Source organism: Erpetoichthys calabaricus, chromosome 12 (assembly GCF_900747795.2).
Source record: "Erpetoichthys calabaricus chromosome 12, fErpCal1.3, whole genome shotgun sequence".
Classification (NCBI taxonomy): Eukaryota; Metazoa; Chordata; class Cladistia; order Polypteriformes; family Polypteridae; genus Erpetoichthys; species Erpetoichthys calabaricus.
In genome coordinates this window covers 52,092,063-52,114,173 of record NC_041405.2, presented here as the reverse complement: position 1 = coordinate 52,114,173, position 22,111 = coordinate 52,092,063, and the positions used below count along the sequence as shown (strand labels likewise).

Sequence of the window (22,111 nt, the reverse complement as noted above, 5' to 3'; positions counted from 1 at the left end):
TGCCGGTTATAAATGTATCATAAAATGACCTCAAGTGCATGGATTCAGTGTGGTGAAAACACTGAAGTGTTGTAAGGGCTCTGAATGTTGTTGTTTTTTCACAAACCTAAAACCAAATGTACACCACAGTTGTAAGACATGGCCAAGTCAGTAGTTAAGACCTCTAAGAGAATCAGAGCCCACTAAGAAGGGTACAACTATTTGGTATCTGTCCATATACACAAGACAAACATCCCAGAAATGTCTTTTTCATTTATAAAGAGGGTGTCTAACTGTAGGTGGTCTCCAAGTCTCATGGGTATGTGACCTTGCTTGAGCACACTAAAGCCCAGCACAGCTTCCATGAATCTATTAAGAGAGACCTGTGCAGAAATGGGGCAAAATATCCCCAAGGTGCATAAAAGACATGTCTCCCACAGTTTTTAAAACAGTTTATTTACAAATTAAATTAATTAAAAGGCATGAGGCATATCAAAATACTATTGATTCCTGAAAGAATTCTTACAGTCTTAACCAGCCATTATGGCACACTCAGAACAACGAGTGCAGACAGCTAAACTCCGTTTACATGGGCTAAAATCCATGTCCACTTTCAAAATCTGCAACATTTAGTCATTTATCACAGTGATCTCCATTTTATCTCAAAAAATATGAAGAGGACTTCTCCCTGTCTTTACCTCTTGCTATGCCAAAACCAAATAAATACCTGCCTTGTATGAACCTGCTGCAGTGACAAACTGACACGTGATGTGGGTTTTTGAATGGGTACAGACTACAATTAGACCCACCAGTTTCGATGTAGTTGGGTCAAAGCTGCGACCATTTAAAAATGATCAGAAATCCATGCCCACATTCCTGTTAAAAGTAGAAGATGAAAGTTACAGAAAGCTGCAACCCTTTGACATTCACCATAAAGTGACATCCAGTGCACGGATATAGTGTGTTCATGAAACATAAGGGTGGTATAGAGCCTTGAAAGTTTCCCAGCATATTAAAACTAAAGATACATCAATGGTGTAAGACAAGGTCTGGATAGGTGTTAAGATGTAAATGAGGACTAAGATCTACTCTGAAAGGTAGGTCTACCTGATATATGTCCATAGACTCCAGGGTAGAAGATCCCATACAGACCTTGGCATTTGGAAAAGAAGATATCCCTGGAGCTGTTCTTAGCATCACATGGGGCAAGGGCCTTGCTTGAAAGTCCAATATAATCCAGTGGGATTCCTGTATTTCTACAGAGGGTAACCAAGGGGGTAGACATAGCTGGTAAGAGGTTGGAATCTCGGACAACGACAGTGCCCTCAGAGTGGCATAGACCACACTAGGAAGTGGGTTGAGCACTTAGTAAAGGGAAATCTAACTGGAGCTGACTTCTGCGTCATGAAAGATAGTTGCCTGCCTTGTAGAGTCTAATAAATCCCTCATATATTCCTAACCAGAGAGATCTGGTATTTAAGATAAGATGGATGTTTGTCTGTTTAGAGACTAGCCCTCCCTGGCAATGGCCTACCAAATCCCAGCGGAGCTCTTGCATTTGTAAGAAGTAGCAGCTATAGCTGAAGCCGCCGTTTCAAACATGAAAACACAGATGAAAGGCCTCCAGCAGATAAATGACCAACAACGTGAGAAAGGAGGATTAAAGAAGAAAAAGAAGCACTTCAGTAATGGAAGTGACATGAAATGAACAACAGATATTATACAGAGCTAAATAAGTAGTTAATTAGATCACAGCCATTAATCGAGTTCTTTGAATTTATCCTGCTATAATAAAACAAATCCATAATAAAAATTAGTCTTTAAAGTGCTGCAAGCTGTAATTCAGGCTCACAGATGTCATCAGCTGCTCACTTGTTTCACAATTGGGGCACTGGTATATTTCAGTATAAATTATTTGCTGTACATTCACTTTAAACAACCATGATTTTTAAAGTATCCCATTTTCTCCCGCCTGCTAGACTTATCCAGCAATCTACAAAATACTTTGTCAGGTTTGCAGAGTGCTCTTCCATAAGTGGAATGTGGCCATCACTGCGGCTTCAGGTGTTGCTGCCTCAAGCTACAGCTCAACATGGCCAGCAAGTGAGTACAAACACACTTACTCACGTGCACACGGTTACTTTCTAAACACTTTGAGACACACAAACACAACAAGAACAAATGAAGACAGTGCTCAGCTACTGTACACAAACACACACACACACATTAATAGCTGACACTTGGGCAAACAAACCCCCACACATGGATGCACATGCAGACAGGTAATATATGTTCATCTGCTTAAACACTGAATGTGCTTTGTGTTAAAAGCATAATGGTTAGAGTGCATTGTGAGATGCTTTTTCTTGTCATTTTCTTAGAAACGCTAAGCCCAGTCACATTAACAGAATATTCTAAGCACAAACCAAGAAATACAAAGACCATTGCAAACTTCATATTCACTGAACTGCTGCAGGAAACCCACTACATGTTGCATGTGTCCTTGCGTTCCAGTGGTTCTTCTAGGCAGTCATTTGTTGATGTAAATGGGTGAATGTTAAGAGTATAAAAGCAGCAGGCCTCTTGCTCATTATAATGGCTTTTTTTTTTTTGTGACCAAGGCCTAGCCGCCACTGCTGTGTGCGTGTATATTAGGCATTCTGCATGATTTTATTGACCAGCATAATGATATTACTGTATCTAATCCTACCTGGTGCACAATGCACCGGCTCATGACAAGGATGCTAAATTGGTAGTAATGTGATTTTAGATACACCAGGAGTTTGCTCAGACTGCCAACAAATCAGCAAACCAGTAAGCCAGATCCCAGGGCATCCATAAGTAGGCCTCTGTTGCCTTCTTTGTCCACGTGCCCCAAGCCTTGTCACCTTCCAAACTGCTGCCTACCTCTTCAGAGACTGGTGATGATGGGCTAATTCTTGCCATCCACCTGAATCGCTGGGCCAGCTGCTCCCAGATCCAACACCCACAGCATAATGTCCTGCATTTTCTTAGAATGAGATCATAGAAGAAGAAGGCATGGAAGAGGAGAAAAAGGACTCACCTTGCAGGCGTCCATGGAGGAGCGCACCGAATATCCCTCGGACTGCAAGTACTTGAGAAAGAGGAGCTCGAACTCCTCGTATTTTTCCTGAGCATGTTGGTCCAGCCTCATGTACGCCTGCACGCACTGGCTGCACACCTCCCCGCAGCTGCTCAGGTCCCACAGCAGGTTCTCGAGGCTGCAATCCACACTTTCCGGCCGGGACATCCCCGCCAGCAGGTCGGAGATGGTGTAGCCATCGCAGAAGGAAAGGCTGAGGTTCCTAAAGTAAGCCAGCAGGATTTCGGATGATGACGAGGGGAACTGAGAGCCCCAGGCCGGAGGCTGCAGATGCAGTTTGGTGCAGGCTGGCTCCAGCTCTTGAGCATCAGTGCAATGAGGACCTGGAGCCGCGGATTTGGTCGGATTGCTGGGAGAGAGATGCGCTAGCTCGGGCCGCATCGCATTGCTCATGGCGTTCCCAAAACCCCGGTCCTTGGACCTCAGCTTGGCTCCAGCGCACAGCCAGAGGTGGTCAGACAGGAGGACAGTGAAAAATAAGAGCGATGCCAGAGACATTCGCCATTTCTGTGCCCTCTCGGAATCGGCGCAGGGTTTGTCGCTTTGTTTGGGTGCACAACAAATTTTTAACACGGTATCATCTTTCCTTCGGTACATCCAAGCACCCCTGATCATATTTTAGGGGGGGAGACGAAAGCGGTCTCCAGCGGGTTTGTTCTCCTCTCCTGTTTTTCCCCCAAAACAATGTCACCTACCTCCTTCGCAGCATGGTACCGGGCAGCATCTCTGGCGTCTGGAAATTGCAAATCGATCCCCTTTGCCCTCCTCTGCGTCTAAATTTCAGGATGAGCCATTGTAACGGTGAAACAAATCCCAACGAAATCATCCCTATACACCCATATTTTCAGGATGCCGCAGAATCCCATGTAGCCTCCTCAACACCCCCCTCGGCTGCTCTCGGGAAACGCGGAACCCTTCCAGAAACGCGCTCTGGCCATGTTCATCCTCCCCGCTGCCTCCTCCGCCGCCGCCACCGCCGCTTGAGTTTATTTTTTCTTCCGCTTCTGATGCAAAAGGCTGAATCCGCTCCTGACCATCCTGATCTCCCTGCTGTGAGCCCCTCTTTCAGTCTGTCGCCATCTTCAGCTTTGCAGAGAACACCTTGAGAAATTGATCGGGGGGCGCCTGCGCTGTGCGCCGCTCCGCTCCTCTCCCTTCCCCATTCACAGCGTCTCCATTCATACACCCCTCCGCCCCTTTCATTCATTCATTCTCTCGGCTACCCCCCTCGGCCCGGGGCACCCAGCCAACAAGAGGGACTGACATCAGTCAGTCTGTCTGTCCTTTCGTGTCGTTTCAGAAGCAGATTGCTCAGCGCCCGTCACGTCTAGTTAAGAGCCGATCTCACTTTATTGATGTCCGCTTTTCCGCTTGTGGGGGGCTGGCATTCAATATGTGGTAATTATGTATGCGTGTGGGAATCCTATAGATAGATAGAGAAATAGATAGATAGCAAAGCTAATTTTTTTGAACACGGATCCAGTCATTTCATTTTTTACACTTTATCTTCGTCAAATCGGTTTGATACATTTTCCGTCTTGGAACATTTCTACTAATCACACAATAAATGAAGCAGCAGGCTTTCACATTCTGCAGAGCTGGATGACACACTCCCAGACGCACTCGGTCACACAGAAGTACTCGGGCACATTGTAAATATATCACCAACTAAGGCGTGATATTCTTTAGGGACCACTGCAACATGATGAGAATTTGAAAAAAATACCTGCATTCATTGCTTACTTATTTTTGGCTAACTGACATATAAAATGAATTATATTCGATATGCGCTATAGGACAAAATATAGTATTTTCATCAAATAATGCTTATGTAACATTTGATGGTTATATTTAAAATGTAATATATCCTTTCCTTTGTTTTCTGAGTCCACTTGTCAAATTTCAGTTTTCTCCACGGCAGTTCACATACAGTGTATCTTTACACATATGCTTGTTTTTGTCTGTGTACGTGGGTGTGCGCGTGTTACTGTTATACGTAACTCCTCATTTCGGCTCTAAATTGTCCAGGTTAGAGTAAATATGCTTGTGTTCTTTATTCTGTTCTATCCAAGGCTGGTTCCCGCTATCTACCCGTCGCTATAGGTTCGTCTTCCTTACGAGGTTATAGTGGATTAAGCTGATTCGTTAAATGGATATATATTTATTTTTTCGTACACACACCTACAGTACACTTAGGCAAACGTATGTCGTTCGGATGTAGAAGAAAATGTGTGTAGCTCAGGCAGAAAAATAAAAGAGCAAATTGAATGTTCAACAATAACATTTCTATTATAAGCCTTGTTACCTGTTCTTTCGAAAGCTTAAAAAATCACTTGTGTCAGTTGTGCTGAATCAGCTTTGTATTTCGAAAAGGTAATTATCTAGCATGTTGCCTGCTCTCTTACAGATACTTGAAGACCAGGCAGGCAGAATGGAAACCGCAGGAGTTTGGAGGATGTTGGACAAGATGAAAGGAAAGGCAACGCAGCAGCTGGTGGTGCTGATGGACAGCTCCTTGTCTCCCAGCATGTGAAGGCTATTCTCTGGGCAACGGACAGCGCTGTGGTCCCCAGAAAAATGGAATTGTCGTTGGCATTTTATTACTGGAGTCATCAAATATGGTTAGTAGTCCTCAAATATGTTCAGTAGTACATATTTCATTGTTGTTATTATTATTACATCTACTACTATTACTACTACTACTATTATTATTGCAATTGCTACTTCCGACTATTCAAAGACAAAGTTCTGGTGATTGGAAACTCAAGACCTCAGTTTATAAAACTCAGAGTTACAAAAAATCCTACTGAAATATTAATTACCATGTGAGTGTCTGATTGACAAAAGAGGCTGAAAATTACCTCTCCAGTGTTAACACATACTGCAGAAATATATAACTTTGATAGATAGATACAACAGATATACAGATGCACAATAGATAGATGTGTACTTTCAAATGATCACTCTTTAGATACTCAAAAGAGGGCTTTACTGTTATTTAATTTCAAGATTGCGAGTTTCCCTACTCTTCCTAGCATACATACACTAGAGGTCTAAAGTTTGGAAACACATTACGAATTTTCATGTTTTTGAGACAAAGTGATGCCTTTTTAATCAAGATATTATTAAACTGATTTAAAAAATGTAGCAGAGACATTACTGTTTTTGGTATTTGTTATTCATGTTGCTAATGGCTATTACTGCTTGAAATGTCTCATTTTTAATTTGTTATTTATATACATACTGTATGACTGCAAAGCCCCATTTTCAGCAGCCATTCCTTCAGTGTCCTATTAGTCAACACCCTTAGCGTATCCCAAATTAGTCTTGTTTAAGTGATGATTGGTCATTACAGAAACCTTTGTAGTTGCATTAGCAACACTGAAACCTGTTATTCGGTTCAATAAAGCAAGCAAATTGGAACAACATAAAATAAAAGGTAAATTAAAAAAAAAAAAGAAAAAGAAAACAAGGCTAGAGACACAATGTTTTTGCTGTATAGCCTTCATCAGGTTTGTGAAGGGTCCAGTGTGGAACTGGCGATACCTCACCTGCAGATAGAGAGAACAACCAGGGGCAGGATTTGAACCCGGGATGCTGCATCTGTGAGGTGGCAGCACTGATCAATATGTCATGTACCACATATACACAATGAAGGAAATTATTGGATATTCTCTCTGTTTAAGGGAGTGGAACAGTGTTTAGCACCAACAACTTAAATAGTTGGTACTGCAGTTTACCCACCTAGCATTGCCCGCAGGAAGTTTGCAACTTTTGTCCTTCTCTACATAGCCTTTCATCCCAAATCCCCAGAGGTGTGCAGCTTAGGCTATTAGGGAATTCCAAACTGACCTTGTGGGAATGTGAGCATGGATGTGTATGAGAGCAGCCTGTGACCCAGAAAAGGATTAAGCTGGTTTGGGAATGTTATGTTTAGAGGATGCTGGATGGAGGTGGTTAGAACAACTGCCTACCAGCTCCAGGAACTTGGGGTCAGATTTATACGAGGAACAACAGGAACAGCAACATTTATTTCTATAACACATTATCATGCACAGGATGCGGCTTAGAGTGTTTTACAAGATGTAAAAGAAATAGTTAAAGTCAAAGAAATAATGTAATTAGATAAGGATAATAATGAACAAATAGCAAAAATAAATAGTTCACACTTACATAAGACAGATATATAATTCAAAGATAAGAAAGTCCTTATATATAGAATATAAGGCCAGGATGATGGAAAAATAATCCCCAGTTAAGCTCAAGAGAAAAATAAAATCTGCAGGGGTTCCAAGGCCAAAAGACCATCCAGCTGCAAGTGGGCATTCTATCTAACATAAATGTTCTTAAGCCATTCCTTAATGTCTTTTGGCTTCATCTTAGAGGAATCGATGCGGTGGGCCTTATGGCAAGTTTTGGTATCCACTTTCATTCGAGCATCAGAAGCAGCTTCACTGTTTTTTGATCAAATGGTAGTGGCACCATGTGATCAGAGAAAAGTAGAGATTAATAATTGAAAATTCAGTGAAGAATATGATCATTCCATGCCAATCTAGTTTATTAGGAGCATAACTAAAATGCAGCTACGAAAAAGCAAAATTGAAAAAGGCTTGGAATGTGTGTACATCAGTTTCCATGTGAATGTCAGCATTTATAAAGGAAAACTTGTTGGGAAAATTTGCATATATTTATGGCAACTTTGAGCCATCTATACACAACATTTTGGAGAAATTGGGAAACAACAACACCTTTGATTAAGTAGGGAAATGCAGCCACAACTGATGCGCATAATAGTTCATATCTCCAAAAATTTATTCTAATGAGTGCTGATGTGACAAACATATTATGCCTCAAAAGTGATGAAAATGATAAACTCCACATTAGTTTTCCTTTAAGAGGGCCAATGTTCTGTATTTGCGCTGAAGAACTTGTTTGTTTTTTCTTCAGCTTATATTGACTACTTTTCGCTTGTAAGAATTAGAAACCAGTGCAGCAACGGGTAAACATAAAGCTGTAAATCCCATGCCCTATAGCCAATTCATAGCCTATAAGGTTTACATGACATGACTTGTTTGGCACTGCTTGAAGACTAGGCAAATGGTCATATATGAAGGGAGTGAGGTTTAAGGGATTCCCTGGATTTTTTTGTCCATGATGATGATGGCCTATAAGCCAATTTGGATTTGATCAAGAGACCTTCTTTTGGAACAATGCATTGAGTTGGCCCGGGAATTAGAAAGATGGACTGCCCAAAATTGGACTCTTCCTGTTCATGTCCAGGTTTTAACAACAGTTGGCTTCCTGACAACAGGCACCTACCAAAAGGAACTGGCCAACAGGTCAGGAATATCTCTGCCAACATCTGCTTCATTATGCCTACTGTAAATGACTGATGTGGTGCTACATTCAGTTTAAGTATGGGTCTGGTTGTACATGCCCACATAAAAAGGCAATTTGCAGCAGTGTGCGGAGTTCCTAATGTAATAATGCAATTGACAGCTCTCATATTGCAACAAGAGCGCCTAGTGAGAATGGTGGTGATTTTGTTAACTGTAAGTAGTTACATTTTTATTAGTGCACAAATGATTTGTGATGCAAACATGAGACTGGCAAGCATTGTGGTTCAGTGGCCAGGGTAAAAACCATGATTCGTTTATTTTGAGGCATAATAGTGATGATCAGACGATTTGCTGATGGTGCTGTACGAGGTGGCTGGATTATTAGAAAGGTAACTGGCTGAACCCTCAGTGTTTCATATGGCCTAACAATTCGTTATAACAGCAATCACATCATTGCATGTGCAAGCTAAGAGCGGCTGCCCACTCATATACTGGCTTCTTAAGCCTTTCCCTGATCCCAGATGGGCAGAGGAGAGGTGCTACAATGCAGTGCACAACACACCATAGGTCTCTTCAAATGAAACCTGGTATCTGGACTCATCAGAAAGGAGTTTACCTTACCAGCCAATGAAGGTCTGCAGCATGATGGGGTTCATTAGCATTGTCTTATGGTCCCGGAGGTCCACAATGGCTGCAGGTTTTTGTTCCAACCAGTTTCATAATCAGAAGTTAGGCCTATCAGATAATGAAACTTGGTATTTAATTATATGGATTATTAGTTCTTATATTTTTCCAAAACAACGATTGTATATTTTTTGCCTTCTGAGAGTTTTATCCATATATTTTGTGGTCTTTACCTTCTCTCTCATTTATTTCAGAACATTGTGTTGGCACAGATACTTCATCATGCATGTATAAAGATTTAAGTGGTAGCACTGTAGCTGGAGAGCTGGAGGTTCCTTTGTCGTTTGCACCCCATTATTAAAACTGCAACAATTAAAACCTTAAATGCAGCTGTTTAAAACTAAAGTAGGCAATTAAGGGTTCTGAATCAGTTAACTAAAACTAAGCCCGAAAATAATATTGCTTTATAAGTCAATAAATTGATTCTAATTAAGAAACTGGTTAAAGTGAAAACCTGCATCCATTGTGGACCTCCGGGACTGTAATTGAGTACCCCGGCATACTCCATATATGGTTTTTTGAGGGTGTGGCTCGAGGTGAATGCATATTTACAAGATGATTATGAATTATAAAAGTAAATTGTGTATGCCAGATTTTAAAAATCAGATTTCTTTTGATGTACTCATTTTTCTGTTTTTTTGGGGTTTGCATATTTTCTCAATCGAACCCATGCAAAATTGTATAAATTTGACCCCAAGACTTGATTTCTTTCATGGCTACACAAACTGTGCATATAATCCCTGTCTCTACATGTGATTCATTTGGGCATTCTGCCTTCTTTCTACATTGTGGAGGTGATTGAGAAGTCTAAATGTGCCTTGCATAAATGGGAGTGCGATGGCTTTGTAATAGGCTGGGTTTCCATCCAGGATTTGTTTCTACCTTGAAGCTGATGCTGTTGGAATTGTAAAGAAGATTCTGATACTGATATGTATACATACACAATGGCGCATGCATACAGAGAACACGTACAGCTGAGTTACTGGTTGTATCCTTGCATGACTTTTTACGCTTTCACTGATACAGACACAAGTGCACCTAGAGTCATATCAAATCAGATGTTGATGATCACCTAAACACAAAGCCTGGTTTCTGCTTTCTCTTTCTACCCCTTTGTCTTTTTAAGATCTGAACGATGGTCCCCAAGAGCCACATTGGCCTGTGGGTATGAAGGAAGCTGCTGAGAGTGTGAGATTTGTGATTCACAGACAGGCTCACAGGGACTCAGCTGACTGTACCTCTGGTTTCCATGTTTCACATAATGTGTGACAACAGCTGAGTCATTCATTCAATATCAGGAATAGATAGATCCAAAGATGAGGCTTGCACTCCACTTGTTTTGACTTGTAAGGAGGTCTCACACAACCCGTGCCAAATGGAATAAGGATCCAGCCTGTTAGCTCATGACCAAGCGTATCAATGCCATTGTCTTCTTAGTGTCCTTTATTCATCTGGTTTTAATATGGCTAAACAATGCAACGGGAGTTCATTCACTGGGCGTGAATGTGGAAGGGACATAAAAGCAGGCAGAGAGTCAATGAGGTTCCTAAGCGGAATAGTCCCAAACAATGATTTCTGCGGCTGTAGAGCAAAGTTCAGTGCTGAGTGACAATAAATGGGCACGTTTAGGCACACTATCAGCAGTGCAAGGCAAATATTCCTGCGAGGATTAATATTGGTTACTAAGACACCGAGTACTGCTCTAATATGAAATATTTTCTGATCCAATCAACGGGAAATAACTGTTCCTTAAACACAAATATCGAGCTGCATAGAAGACTTGGTGTGACTGGAACATCTGTGCGAATAGCAATACCCCCAGCTGTGTGAACAAACAGAAATATATACTCTCTAAAATATACTTTTAACTGTCAACTCTCCTGCTTACATCACAAACCATCAAAAGCTGTTCAGCAGGGAAGGTAAGGTAGGGTGGTACAGATCCGAAGACAGAATTTATCATGAAAAGGAAAACATTTATGATTAAGAGAAGCATGGGGCTTTAGGGGCAAGTCTACCTGGTGTCTTAAATATGTTCATATATCACAACATATTAGGCATCCCAATACCCAGAGTTTCACACTTGCTCTTAACCTGTTATCAGATACCCCCTTCCTCAAATGTGTAACTGACAACACTTTTGGATTTCCAGACTAACATAACGATCAATATGGGACCCATTATTCTGTTTTCCACAAGTGCTCATTTCACATCATAGCCATTATAACAACCAGACCAAGCTATGGAATCTAACCTACAGCACCCATAAAAAGTAACCCCCCACCCCCAGACATTTTCACATTTTATTCTTATACAACAGTTTAATTTGGCTTTTTTGCCATTGATCAAAAAGGAAGACTCCTTAATGTCAAAGTGAAAACAGATCTGTGCCAAATGGTGTAAATGTAATTCCAAATAAAAAACACAAACTAAATTGATAACGTAAGTATTTACCCCCTCCAAGTCAGTATTCTAGTATCCTTACGCCTGTGTGCTCAGGTCTCTCTCTGTCCGCTTTGCACATCTGAACACATTCTCCCCTCCTTCTTTGTGAAACTACTCAGGCTCTGTCAGGTCGCATGGGGATAAGCAGTGAACAGCCTATTTCAAGTCCAGCCAGAAGTTTTCAGTTGGACTGAGATCTGAACTCTGACTCAGCCACGCCTGGAAATTATTATTGTTGTTTTGAAGCCATTCCTGTGTAGCTGCTGCTTTATACTTGGAGTTGTCGTCATGTTAGATAACAAATCTTCTCCCATGGCATTGCTTTTTTGCAAACCAGGACAAGTTTTTCTCCAGGATTTCCTTGTAGTTTTACCCTTGTAATCTTTCCAAGGCCTGCTGCTCATAAGCATCCTCACAACTTGATGCTGCCACCACCCCGCTTCTTGGTGGGAACGGGGAGTTTTTGATAATGACTGTTACACATGGAGCTTAGTCTGATGGCCGAAATCCTCAAATTTGGTCTTATCAGATCATAGAACCTTCTCCTAGCTGACCTCAGTGTCTTCCATATGCCTTCAGGGAAACTCTAGCTGAGATATTATGTGCGTTTTTTTTTCAACAGCGGCATTCTCTGTACCATTCTGCCATAAAGGTATGAGAGGTGAATTACCCTGGCAACAGTTGTTGTCTGAACAGTTTATCAAATTTCAGCTGTTATCATCAGTCGAGTTATCATCAGTTTCGTGGTGGTCTTCCTCACTCATTTTCTCTGGAAGTTGTAATTTCTTAAAAGTTATCATAGGTCTTGTGGTACTCTTCCTCACTCATTTTCTTCTTGCACAGTCACTCAGTTTTGGTGGATGGCCTGCTCCAGGCTGATTTACCGCTATGCCATACTCTCTCCATTTCTTCTTGACTGATTTAACTGGACTCCAAAGGACATACAGTGACTTGGATGTTTTCTTCTCTTTATCCCTTGGCTTGTGCTTTTCAATCACTTTTTTGTGGACTTGCTTGGGGTGTTCTTTTGTCTTCATTGTGTAAGTTAGTTCACCATACTGACACACCACAAGCTGGACCTTCCAGATAAGGTGCATTAATGTGACAATCAACTGAAAACCCCAGACCTGTGATCTCCGCTGAACTAACAATGGGACTTCTAAAGCCAAATGACTGCACCCCTAAAGATTTAAGGATGTCATATTAAAAGAGGTGAATACTTCAGATATCAATTATTTTGTGTGTTATTATATTTGTAATTAACTTAGACCACTTACCAGAGATTTTGTTTCACTTTGACATTAAAGTCTTTTTCTTTTGATCAATTTCATAAAAAACAAATGAAATCCACTGTTATTCAATGTTGGATAACAATAAAATGTGAAAATGTCCAAGAGGGTGAATAGCTTGTATTGTCACTGTAGCTTGTCAGCTCCAAATCACCTAATTTGTGTAAAAGTCACCAAAATTGAGATCTGATGGTTCCTAAAGTTCTGCTATCTACCACATCTCTTGGTAACTTATTCCACATATTTATGATTCTCAGTGTGAAATTTACTAAAGTAGCTCCTGTGTGTTCCCCTGTGTTTTAGTTGAGTAACTGATTTTAAAGTAATAGCTGGCATCCATGGTATTTATTCCTTTCATAATTGTGAACTTTTTTTACCATGTCTCTCAAGATCCCTCTGTATCCCACACCGGCCAGCAGTTCCAAAAATCATTTAAATGTACTATTTCAACAGAAATTCGCCAGTGGAAGAACAGATGGTATTAACGGTTGTAGATATTCTATGGGATATTGTAAGTTGACATCTTCCACACCATCACCACCAACTGTTTCAGCATAGTCTATTTATACGCATTTAACCAATTTGCCATGTAACCGATCAACAATTTTCTCATTAATTCGTTTGACTTCATCGTTTATCTGTGCTAGGATTGCACATGTACTCATTTCTTCTGTTGATAACCCTTTGGGATGACATTCTTCAATAAGATTTGGACATAATAAGTCTTCTTTTATTGGGAGCTTAAAGTGAGGAAAACATAAAAATTTATAAGAGCTGAGAGGGCAGGAACTGTTTCTGATGAAAGCATTCACACGAATGAGAGGTGAGAGTACTGTGGGCATGGGCCGTCAACCAGAAATGATTGAGAGGAGGGCGGGACTTGAAAAAATCTCTTGGTAATAGTCTCGTCTCGCCTCAAAATTTTCTTCTATTATAGAGAGATATCCTACTGTTATCTCATTTACAGAAACTTCCTCAGGACTCAGTCATCCCTTCTGTTAGTATGGCACTAGTGGCCCAGGACAAATTATGAACCATCTCTTAAAATTGTGCTGCTTGTATGACATAATTACCAGTATTTTGAGATTTCCAGCATCAGATGGCCCTAACACCTTGTATTCCTCTACTGATCCTATCATCTGTTCCCAGGTGTCCTAACCACACAATATCAAATCCCCATAAACAACTCACGACTAGCAGTAATCTCCACCAATGCCAGATACTATCTGTTCCTCCAAGATCCAATACCCACAAGTGTCGCAAAACATTAAGTACCAATTCATGTAAATTTTATAACTTATATTGATTTTAGAACTTATAAGTTTATTTATTCATTACTGCCCCAATACCATTAGTGGCTGCAGTTTCAACACCACAACTGCTCCAGTCACACATCTGTTTGCAGCTTACATACTTATTGGCATCTCATAACTACAGCTGCTAGTATGACACAGTAGCTATTGTCATACACATCTTGTTATTCTCCTGCCAGAGTTAAGCTATGTATGGAGTGCTATGGTGGCTAAAGTTGTCCAGTGAGTCGCATGTTCCCAGCATCCAAGACCTGCCATTGATCGAAGAGTCAGTGTATTCCCAACTATTTCCTCTGTTCATCTGCTGCCAACATCTTAATGTTTCCATGATTGCCCCAAAACTGCTAGTATTCTAGTACTGTATATCACACTATTACCTGTATTTCAAAAATGTCTATCACATTTTATTTTACAACTATGGATATCGTATGATAACCACCAGTGTTACCTTATTACGTATCCCATGAATGTTAGTCTTCCAAATCCACAAGTATGATCGAGATCTATGATCATTGTAAAGTATTCATACGTCCTATCACAGACCTTCCACTACTCAAACACTGCTAGTACTAAATATCTATAGAAATCCCACAGCCACCAGAAGTTAACCATTGGCAGTTCCACATTAAACATCAAATATCATTTCAACACAATACTTGGTATTTTGTTATTTTGAACTGCTGACATTGTGTACCAACTATTGCATTCTTGTCTTTTATCCCATATGGAGTATCCCACTGGTGTAAATATTACGCAACTGCCAATGTCCCTATTCCCCAGCACTCAACTGCTTGAATCATACAATATTCAGAAGTAGCCCGTTACTATGAATTATCTAAAAAAAACTATTACGTTTACATTTATTTACATAGCAGACACTTTTTTCCAAAGTGTCTTACAAAGGAGGTCAATGTAATTGAATAATGTCTTGTGACTGTTTTAAACAAGTGCAGCAGGACAGATTACAAAAGTTGGTCACCACAAGTGAAGAGCTATAAAGATGGAGTAACAAAATTAATATCAATTAACAATCTGACAGATATCCACAGAGCAAAAACATTTATTAACAACTTGACAGATATTCACAGAACAGTAGGGTTTTCGTTTTCTCTTTAAACACATTGCAGGAGTCAGCAGTTCGGATGGAAGTGGGCAGCTCCTTCCACCAACTAGGAGTTACATATGAAAAGAGACTGGATTGAGGTTTGATACCACACCTGGTGGCATCGCCAGGTGCTGTTCACTGGCAGACCTGAGTGAGGAAGAAGCAGCATAGCACCACTCTAGTGTCTCCATATACACACGTGCTGACCCACTGTCTTCTCTGTAGGCAAGCATCAATGATTATACCTGGACAGCAAAAAACCCAGACATGCTAACCACTCCAATATCCCATAACAGCCAGTTTCCAACAAGCCCCAGTATTACACAATCCATGGTATTCTGTTGCTTCCTGTCTTCATTATTTATCACTCTCTCTTGGGCAAGAATAGCAAAGTGACCCCATGCTTAGTTTGTACACAATAACACTCTTATGTGGCAGAAAAGATACTAATGAGAATTGTCTCTGTCAGTTGGTTTTGTTATTCCCTGACTAGAAGTGTGTTGGACAGAATCTATGCAGTGACCACTATTTGTTGTCATGGGTTCAAACCATCTCACTGCAAAGAAAATGAAATATTCAAGTAGCTCTGGTGCCTGAACACTAACAGAGTGTAAAGAGCTTAAAATGACTGGTTTTACAATGCCAGATAGAGTCATCAGCCACAGCAAGTGGCACGCCTTTGTGGAAATCTCCCTTTTAATTAGTGGCAGCACGATGAGACAAGTCTCTGGGCTTCATGCACACCACTTAATGGCACCCCGGCTGGAATGTCATGGAGAGGTGTTAGGAACTGCCTTCGCTGTCATCTCCTCATAAAGAAAGAAGAAGCGATTCTCTAATTACAGAACACTTATGACAAAGTGAGAGAGAGTGAGAGAAATGCAGTGTGACGTCACCAAAATTATGGAGCAGGGCTCCTGGACAAGACAGCCATTCCCACACACTAGTTCTAGTTTGCAGCCTGAGGAGCAAACCAATCTGTCACCTTTGAGGTCTGCACACTGGCAGCTCTGAAAGATGTCATGCTGAAGGAAAGGCTCCAGCAAGTTGAAATGAGATGGGGGATTAACCAGGCTGCTGTGACACCCCACCTCACCGCACCATCCCATTTCTCTCTTATGTCAAGGCGTATTGCTAAAACTGATTCCTGCCCTCTGAGGGTTAACTGGGAAGCTCAGCTCAGAAGCAAGTCTGCAGATGTCAGCGTGGGCGTGTGTGGGAGTTTCTGGTACAGTATGGATCTGTTCATCTTGAAGAGAAAAAGGCGACAGAGAGAGACTCTGCATAGCAAGCTGGCTGGCAAGTGTGCCATCAGACGCTTTACAAAGACAGTATAATAAGCAGAAGGGTCCAGGCCTGTACTCACCTATTCAGGCATTACCTGCTGGCACTGGGTCTCTTGGTACAGTTATGGGGAAAAGTGCCTGGTGATGCCAGCCATGGATGACTGCCTGCAATAAGAATCATCAATTGGATAACTCGCCCATCAGTAACAGGAAAACGGCCAAATGTAAAACCTCTATTGATGGGTAATTAGGGATGGTGTTGTAGAGGAGGGATGTGCTTAAGAAAGTTATTTTCTCCTTATCGCACAAAGAATGGCATGAGTGGGGATGGGCGGTATTGAGTCTCACTTGTAATATTTTACTGCGATTAGGGATGCGCATTCTGCCATATGTGGTTAAAAGCGGGTAATGCCATCCATTTGACTGAACTTAATGCTGCCTGGATTTAAAGACTCCCATTTGCACCACAGCCTTTCAAGTAAATCTACAAACTGCGTGCCAAAGCTACTGTGGCCATTCTCCCTGCTTTTCAACCACTAAGAAAAATGTGCTTTCTTTTTGGGCTTTGTGTGCTGGCTTTGGTGTGGGTGCATTCAAGGAGCAGGCCCAGAGTATACGCTACAGGCCAGCCTTCACTTGAAGTCTTAACCCTGCAGAATGTTTCCATTTATCTCCATTCAGAGTGACTATCTGCCTTCAGAAGTCCTTCATTTTAAACTTTACCTGCTCAGTTGGCCAAAGTGTTTCTAATCTGTGAAGCAACTAAACAGTGAAGGTCCTAGGGGTAAAGAACAATAATGAGGAAGACTACTGTGAGAGTGACTCAGGGGTGTCGTTTTATACTGGGCCTGGAGCTGAGAGGGTGCTTAGCTGTAGCTTCAGTTTTCGTGTACCTAAAGGAAGAATCCCACATAACTGCCCACTAAATGTTCCATCTTACAAGGACATAATGCAGGCCAAAAACTTCAAAAACCTTCTTTCTGAAATGGTTCTCCACTTTCTAGGATTGCATTCTTATTTTCAGTCCCATCTAAAGATGTTTGATTTAATATTCCAATCCTTTTATACAGTGGGATATTCCAGTGAGAGTAAAGATCCTTAATCCTCTTTGGTTTGCAAACTTAGTACTCACTGCAGAAACAGATGACTTTAGATGTAAGACTGATGCACCTGATATCCAACTCAATGTGCCTCATCTGCAGGTATGAAGTCAATCATTTGCACAACTTTGTAAGGGTGATGAGGTTGCTGTGAATGGACAATAAGACTCCTAAATATGAAGTAATGCCGGTGGATCTCCACATATAATGAGTGTATGATGCCTGCTCCTCATGTACCAGCTCCTTATGTCCCAGCTCCTCTTCCTCAGTTAGGCAAACTCCACCTCAGCATGTTTGGAAAATGTAAAAATGTAAAGCCTATTGCTGGATTGCATGTTCATAAATAGTTGTGGGATTCCCCTTGCTCATACCCATTCGTTGGAAAGAGTGATTTTAGAATGTGTCCGGCACTGTCAGTTTTGATATTTCTGCTCGAGAGATCTAATTCTGTCCAGTGCATGCAGGCAAAGAGCATGACGGTAATCATTAGAGGCCCAAAAGATTAAAGGATAGTGAGGCTGAAAAAATGCAGAAAGCAAAACACATCGGGATGAACAGCTTTGCTAGTGCTGATCCCCCTGTTTTGCCTGCCAGGATCAGAGATGCTATATTTATGAGTTTGCTGGAGGCATGTATGCCCTCACTCTAGGGCAAATACTCGCCTGGCATGTGCTCATCCTGTAATAAAGAATTGGGTTCACCTTGTGAAGATGTCCTTTGTTCCTTTAATCTGTTCAAGGTCCCCTCTCTCTTTCTGTCCCCTCTCCTCTGTTGCTTCTTCTTCTGAAGGTCCAGGTCATCCATTTGGTTTAGATGTCCCCTCCTGTCATCTAATGTGTGATCTAGCAGATCATGGCCACACACTACTGCACTACTTCAACTCTATATACCCTATATATCTACATACAATGTATACTGTATATACTGTATATTATATATATATATGCCAGCGTGCTGGAGGCTGCCTTGTGGGGGAAGATAAAAGTTTTATATGATGATATCGACTCACTGAATTGCCGTAAGCCTCAGAGAAATGCATAGAGAGGAAGGGAAGATGAAAACTCCATGTGGCACGCATCCCTTCTTGCCTCACTGGAATACTGAACCTCGACAGTGCTGAGCAATCTTTAACAGGACAGGAACGAATAATACTAGCCAACACGCGGCGTAGCATATGCCGCATAATTATTTATTGATGGATGAACACTTCCTGAAAGACACAGTTGACCAAATGGGGTGGGTTTGAGGATACGACTGTGAGTGAATGAAAAGATGGAACTCTGGAGAGAGCAACATACAATTGTCCGTGACTGAAAACTGGTTTTGGCAGATACAGGCATACCTTTTGAAAGTTTGGCCCTGTGCCTTATTAATTGTCATTGCAAAGGCCAATCTAACAGGAAATTGTCTGCATGTAAAAGTAAAAGGCAAATTTGAATCTGATGGGGTCAGGGATATCTCGGAAGTGAATGGTGATAGCAGCTGGAAGCATTTGGGACATTGCCACAATTTCTGCCTCGCCACCATAAACTCCGGAAGTATTCATGTAGTCAGCGTATTGTTGAGCAGACTGTATGGCTATGCTTCCGTGACTAAGAACAATGCTCTGTCGTGCGTACCCCATGGTCTTAGAGTTGGCGGGCGGGGCTCTGTTGTGCATATCCCATGCGCACTGCCTGCTCACGCCTCGAGAGCGAGGGTGGACGCAGGAGGTGGGTTAGAGTTGGTGGGCGGGGCACTGTCTTGCGTGCGTGCATATCCTATGGTTGGGCGACTTGATGGATTATATATAGAAAAGCAGCCGTAACCGAAAATAACAATGAGAAGTCAACGTGGCTCAGAGGTGCATGTGGACTGTAGCAGAGACGATTATAGCTCGCGTGCTGAGTTGTTCCAGAGTGACAGTTGAGAAGTCAATGTTGCCATATAGTTGTTGAATGGGATCAGAAATAAAAGGAAAACAATATGAAGGCAATGTCACAGGTGTTCCGTTTGTCATGTCTCCAACATCGAGGAGCCATGTTGCGAAATGTTGTTCTTCAGGAAGAGCTCTCATATTTGTCGTCAGTGTAAGAACATGTACAGTATGTGATGCCACAAAGGTTGCTTGTTAATGCAACTGGTGACAGTAAGTGCTCGGGAGCTACGCATAATGACAGGGAGAATTTGTCGGAAATCTCCACCCAATAGTATTGTTTTGCCTCCAAATGGCTGCGTGTCACCAGTGAGGTCACGTAATAATCTGTCAACTGCCTGGAATGCGTATGCATGTGTCATTAGCGCCTCATCCCATATTATCAATTTGGATTGCAGAAGATGTTGAGCGTGTGGCGAGGTAGGTTTGATGTTGCATGCGGAAGTAGTATTCAGCCTCAACGGTATTTTAAAAACGGAATGTGCAGTTCATCCACCTGGTAACAATGCTGCAGCTATTTCTGTAGATGCTACGGTTGTAGGAGTGTCTCCCCTAGCTCTGATGGTACGAATCAGAGTTTTGTAGACAAAGGTTTTCCCTGGTCTTGCAGGACCATCTAAGAAGAAGCATGTTTGTCAGGGATGGGAATCGCTGTATGCAGCGTGTAAAACAGTGTCAACAGCATGTTTCTGTTCTGTGTTGAGTTTGTCATAGTGTTCTGGGAGGAGGGTTAGAGTTGGCGTCCGGGGCTCTGTTGTGCGTATCCCATGACGCTGGAGGAAGGTTAGAGTTGGCGGGTGGGGCTCTGTCGTGCGTATCCCATGACACGGGAGGAGGGTAAGAGTTGGTGGGCGGGGCTCTGTCTTGCGTGTGTCTTGCTTGCCATGGTCTTAGTGAATTATATATATAGATTAAATTCCCACAACACTGTGTTGTTGTCCCATGGAAAATGCAGCTTCAACTGCCAAACTTTCCTGAGACTGACTGGTACTTCAGGTCTCTTTGTAAAATTTGTGTAGATATTAAGGAGCCCAACTGTATCCGGTCACCTGGGCCTTAATGGAGAGCAGATTGACTTTCAACCAACCATTAGAAATTAAAGCCAAATGCTCAAAGTAGAGACTCATCTAGACATTCAACAGCCTCAAATATCTATGACTGGCTCTCTTATAGTCATGATGACATCTGGGTGAACAATTAATTATCCTGGAGAAATGCAATCAGAACCTTAAAAATCAATAAAGGCTTAGCTAAACAATGTATGTCTACAAATGACTGTTTTTACGTACCCCTGTGGTCATCAAAGACACTTAGCTCCAAAACAGTATATGAGTGGTCTGTCTTCATTTAAGGACTGAGAATCAAATGGTCAACAGCCACCAGAAAATGCATAAATGCATAGGAAGCCTCAAGCACAGTCATCTAGGCCTCCCATGGCCATGTATTGTATTGACCCCCTTCTTTTTGACACCTACATCACGCCCAACCTAACTGGAAAGGGGTCTCACTTTGAACTGCCTTTCCCAAGAGTTCTTCTATTTTTTCCCTGCAGGGGTTTTTTGGGAGTTTTTCCTTTTCTTCTTAGAGAGTCAAGTCTGGGGGGCTGTCAAGAGGCAAGGCCTGCTAAGCCCATTGCGGCACTTCTTGTGTGATCTTGGGCTACACAAAAATAAATTTTATTGTATTGTGTATCATTATCTTTAAGTGGACACTCATTTACCATCCATAACTTTGGCAGGTCTCCAACTTATTCTGAGAGATGCAGATGAACACTCAGCACCCAATAAGAACTGCCGCTACACAGTCAAAGGTCATTACTGACTCAACTAGAATCTCAACAATATCTCTGACTAGGCCTTCTTTGGCTATCAAGTACAATAGCTGGATTCTTGGTTTGCCATTAAGACTAGTCACAAAAGGGCTATCGAAAGCTTCAAATGGATGTTCAACAACCATCAAAAACCACAATGAAACATTCAACAGTCACCAAGTAATCATCAGTAATTGTAGATGGGCACTCATCTGTCATTAAAATTTATGGACATACAGTATGATGAGTAACCTTAACCTATTATATTTGAATGATCAGAAACTACTGTATCTCAATATTCATTCCAGCTGCAGCATCTTTAACTAAGCTTAGGTTCTTTTGCTCTGGTCATCAGTGATTGGCTGCTAGTGACTTACAATGGTGTTTAGTTCATCAAGGTCTGCAAAAGAAAAAACATTTGCATCAATGACTGCGTTCTTGCTTTATATTCCATTCATGCTACCAGAGAATTACAGAAGGTCATGCAGAGCTAAAACTAAATACTTAGAAGACTTCAAGAACTGGACACTGCGCTGCTGTAATCATTACATTGTAGTAATATAAGTTGGACAGTTTCCCAGGGCAACATCAGAAGCCAGTGGTGGAGGTCCTTGTTGAATAATATTTATCATATTATATGAAATCTGGGTTTTTTAGGCAGCATAGTGGTTAGAATTACTGCCTTTCAGCTTTAGTAGTGTGGGTTCAAATACAAGCCCGAT

At 41.6% G+C, this 22,111-nt stretch overlaps 1 protein-coding gene and 1 long non-coding RNA gene across 2 annotated transcripts in view; one reads left to right on the top strand and one right to left on the bottom strand.

The window, feature by feature from the left end:
• The window catches only part of nalf2 (NALCN channel auxiliary factor 2), a 138,430-nt gene extending 133,930 nt beyond the window's left edge, over positions 1-4,500 (bottom strand). The window contains exon 1 of the mRNA XM_028815513.2: positions 3,044-4,500. Within this exon, the coding sequence (XP_028671346.1) occupies positions 3,044-3,718 (675 nt within the window). The 5' untranslated portion in view covers positions 3,719-4,500. The remainder of the gene's footprint in view (positions 1-3,043) is intronic.
• A 1,020-nt stretch (positions 4,501-5,520) lies between these two features.
• LOC127529776 (uncharacterized) overlaps positions 5,521-22,111 on the top strand; it is a 53,968-nt gene continuing 37,377 nt past the window's right edge. The window contains exon 1 of the long non-coding RNA XR_007936390.1: positions 5,521-5,724. This is a non-coding gene — a long non-coding RNA (uncharacterized LOC127529776). The remainder of the gene's footprint in view (positions 5,725-22,111) is intronic.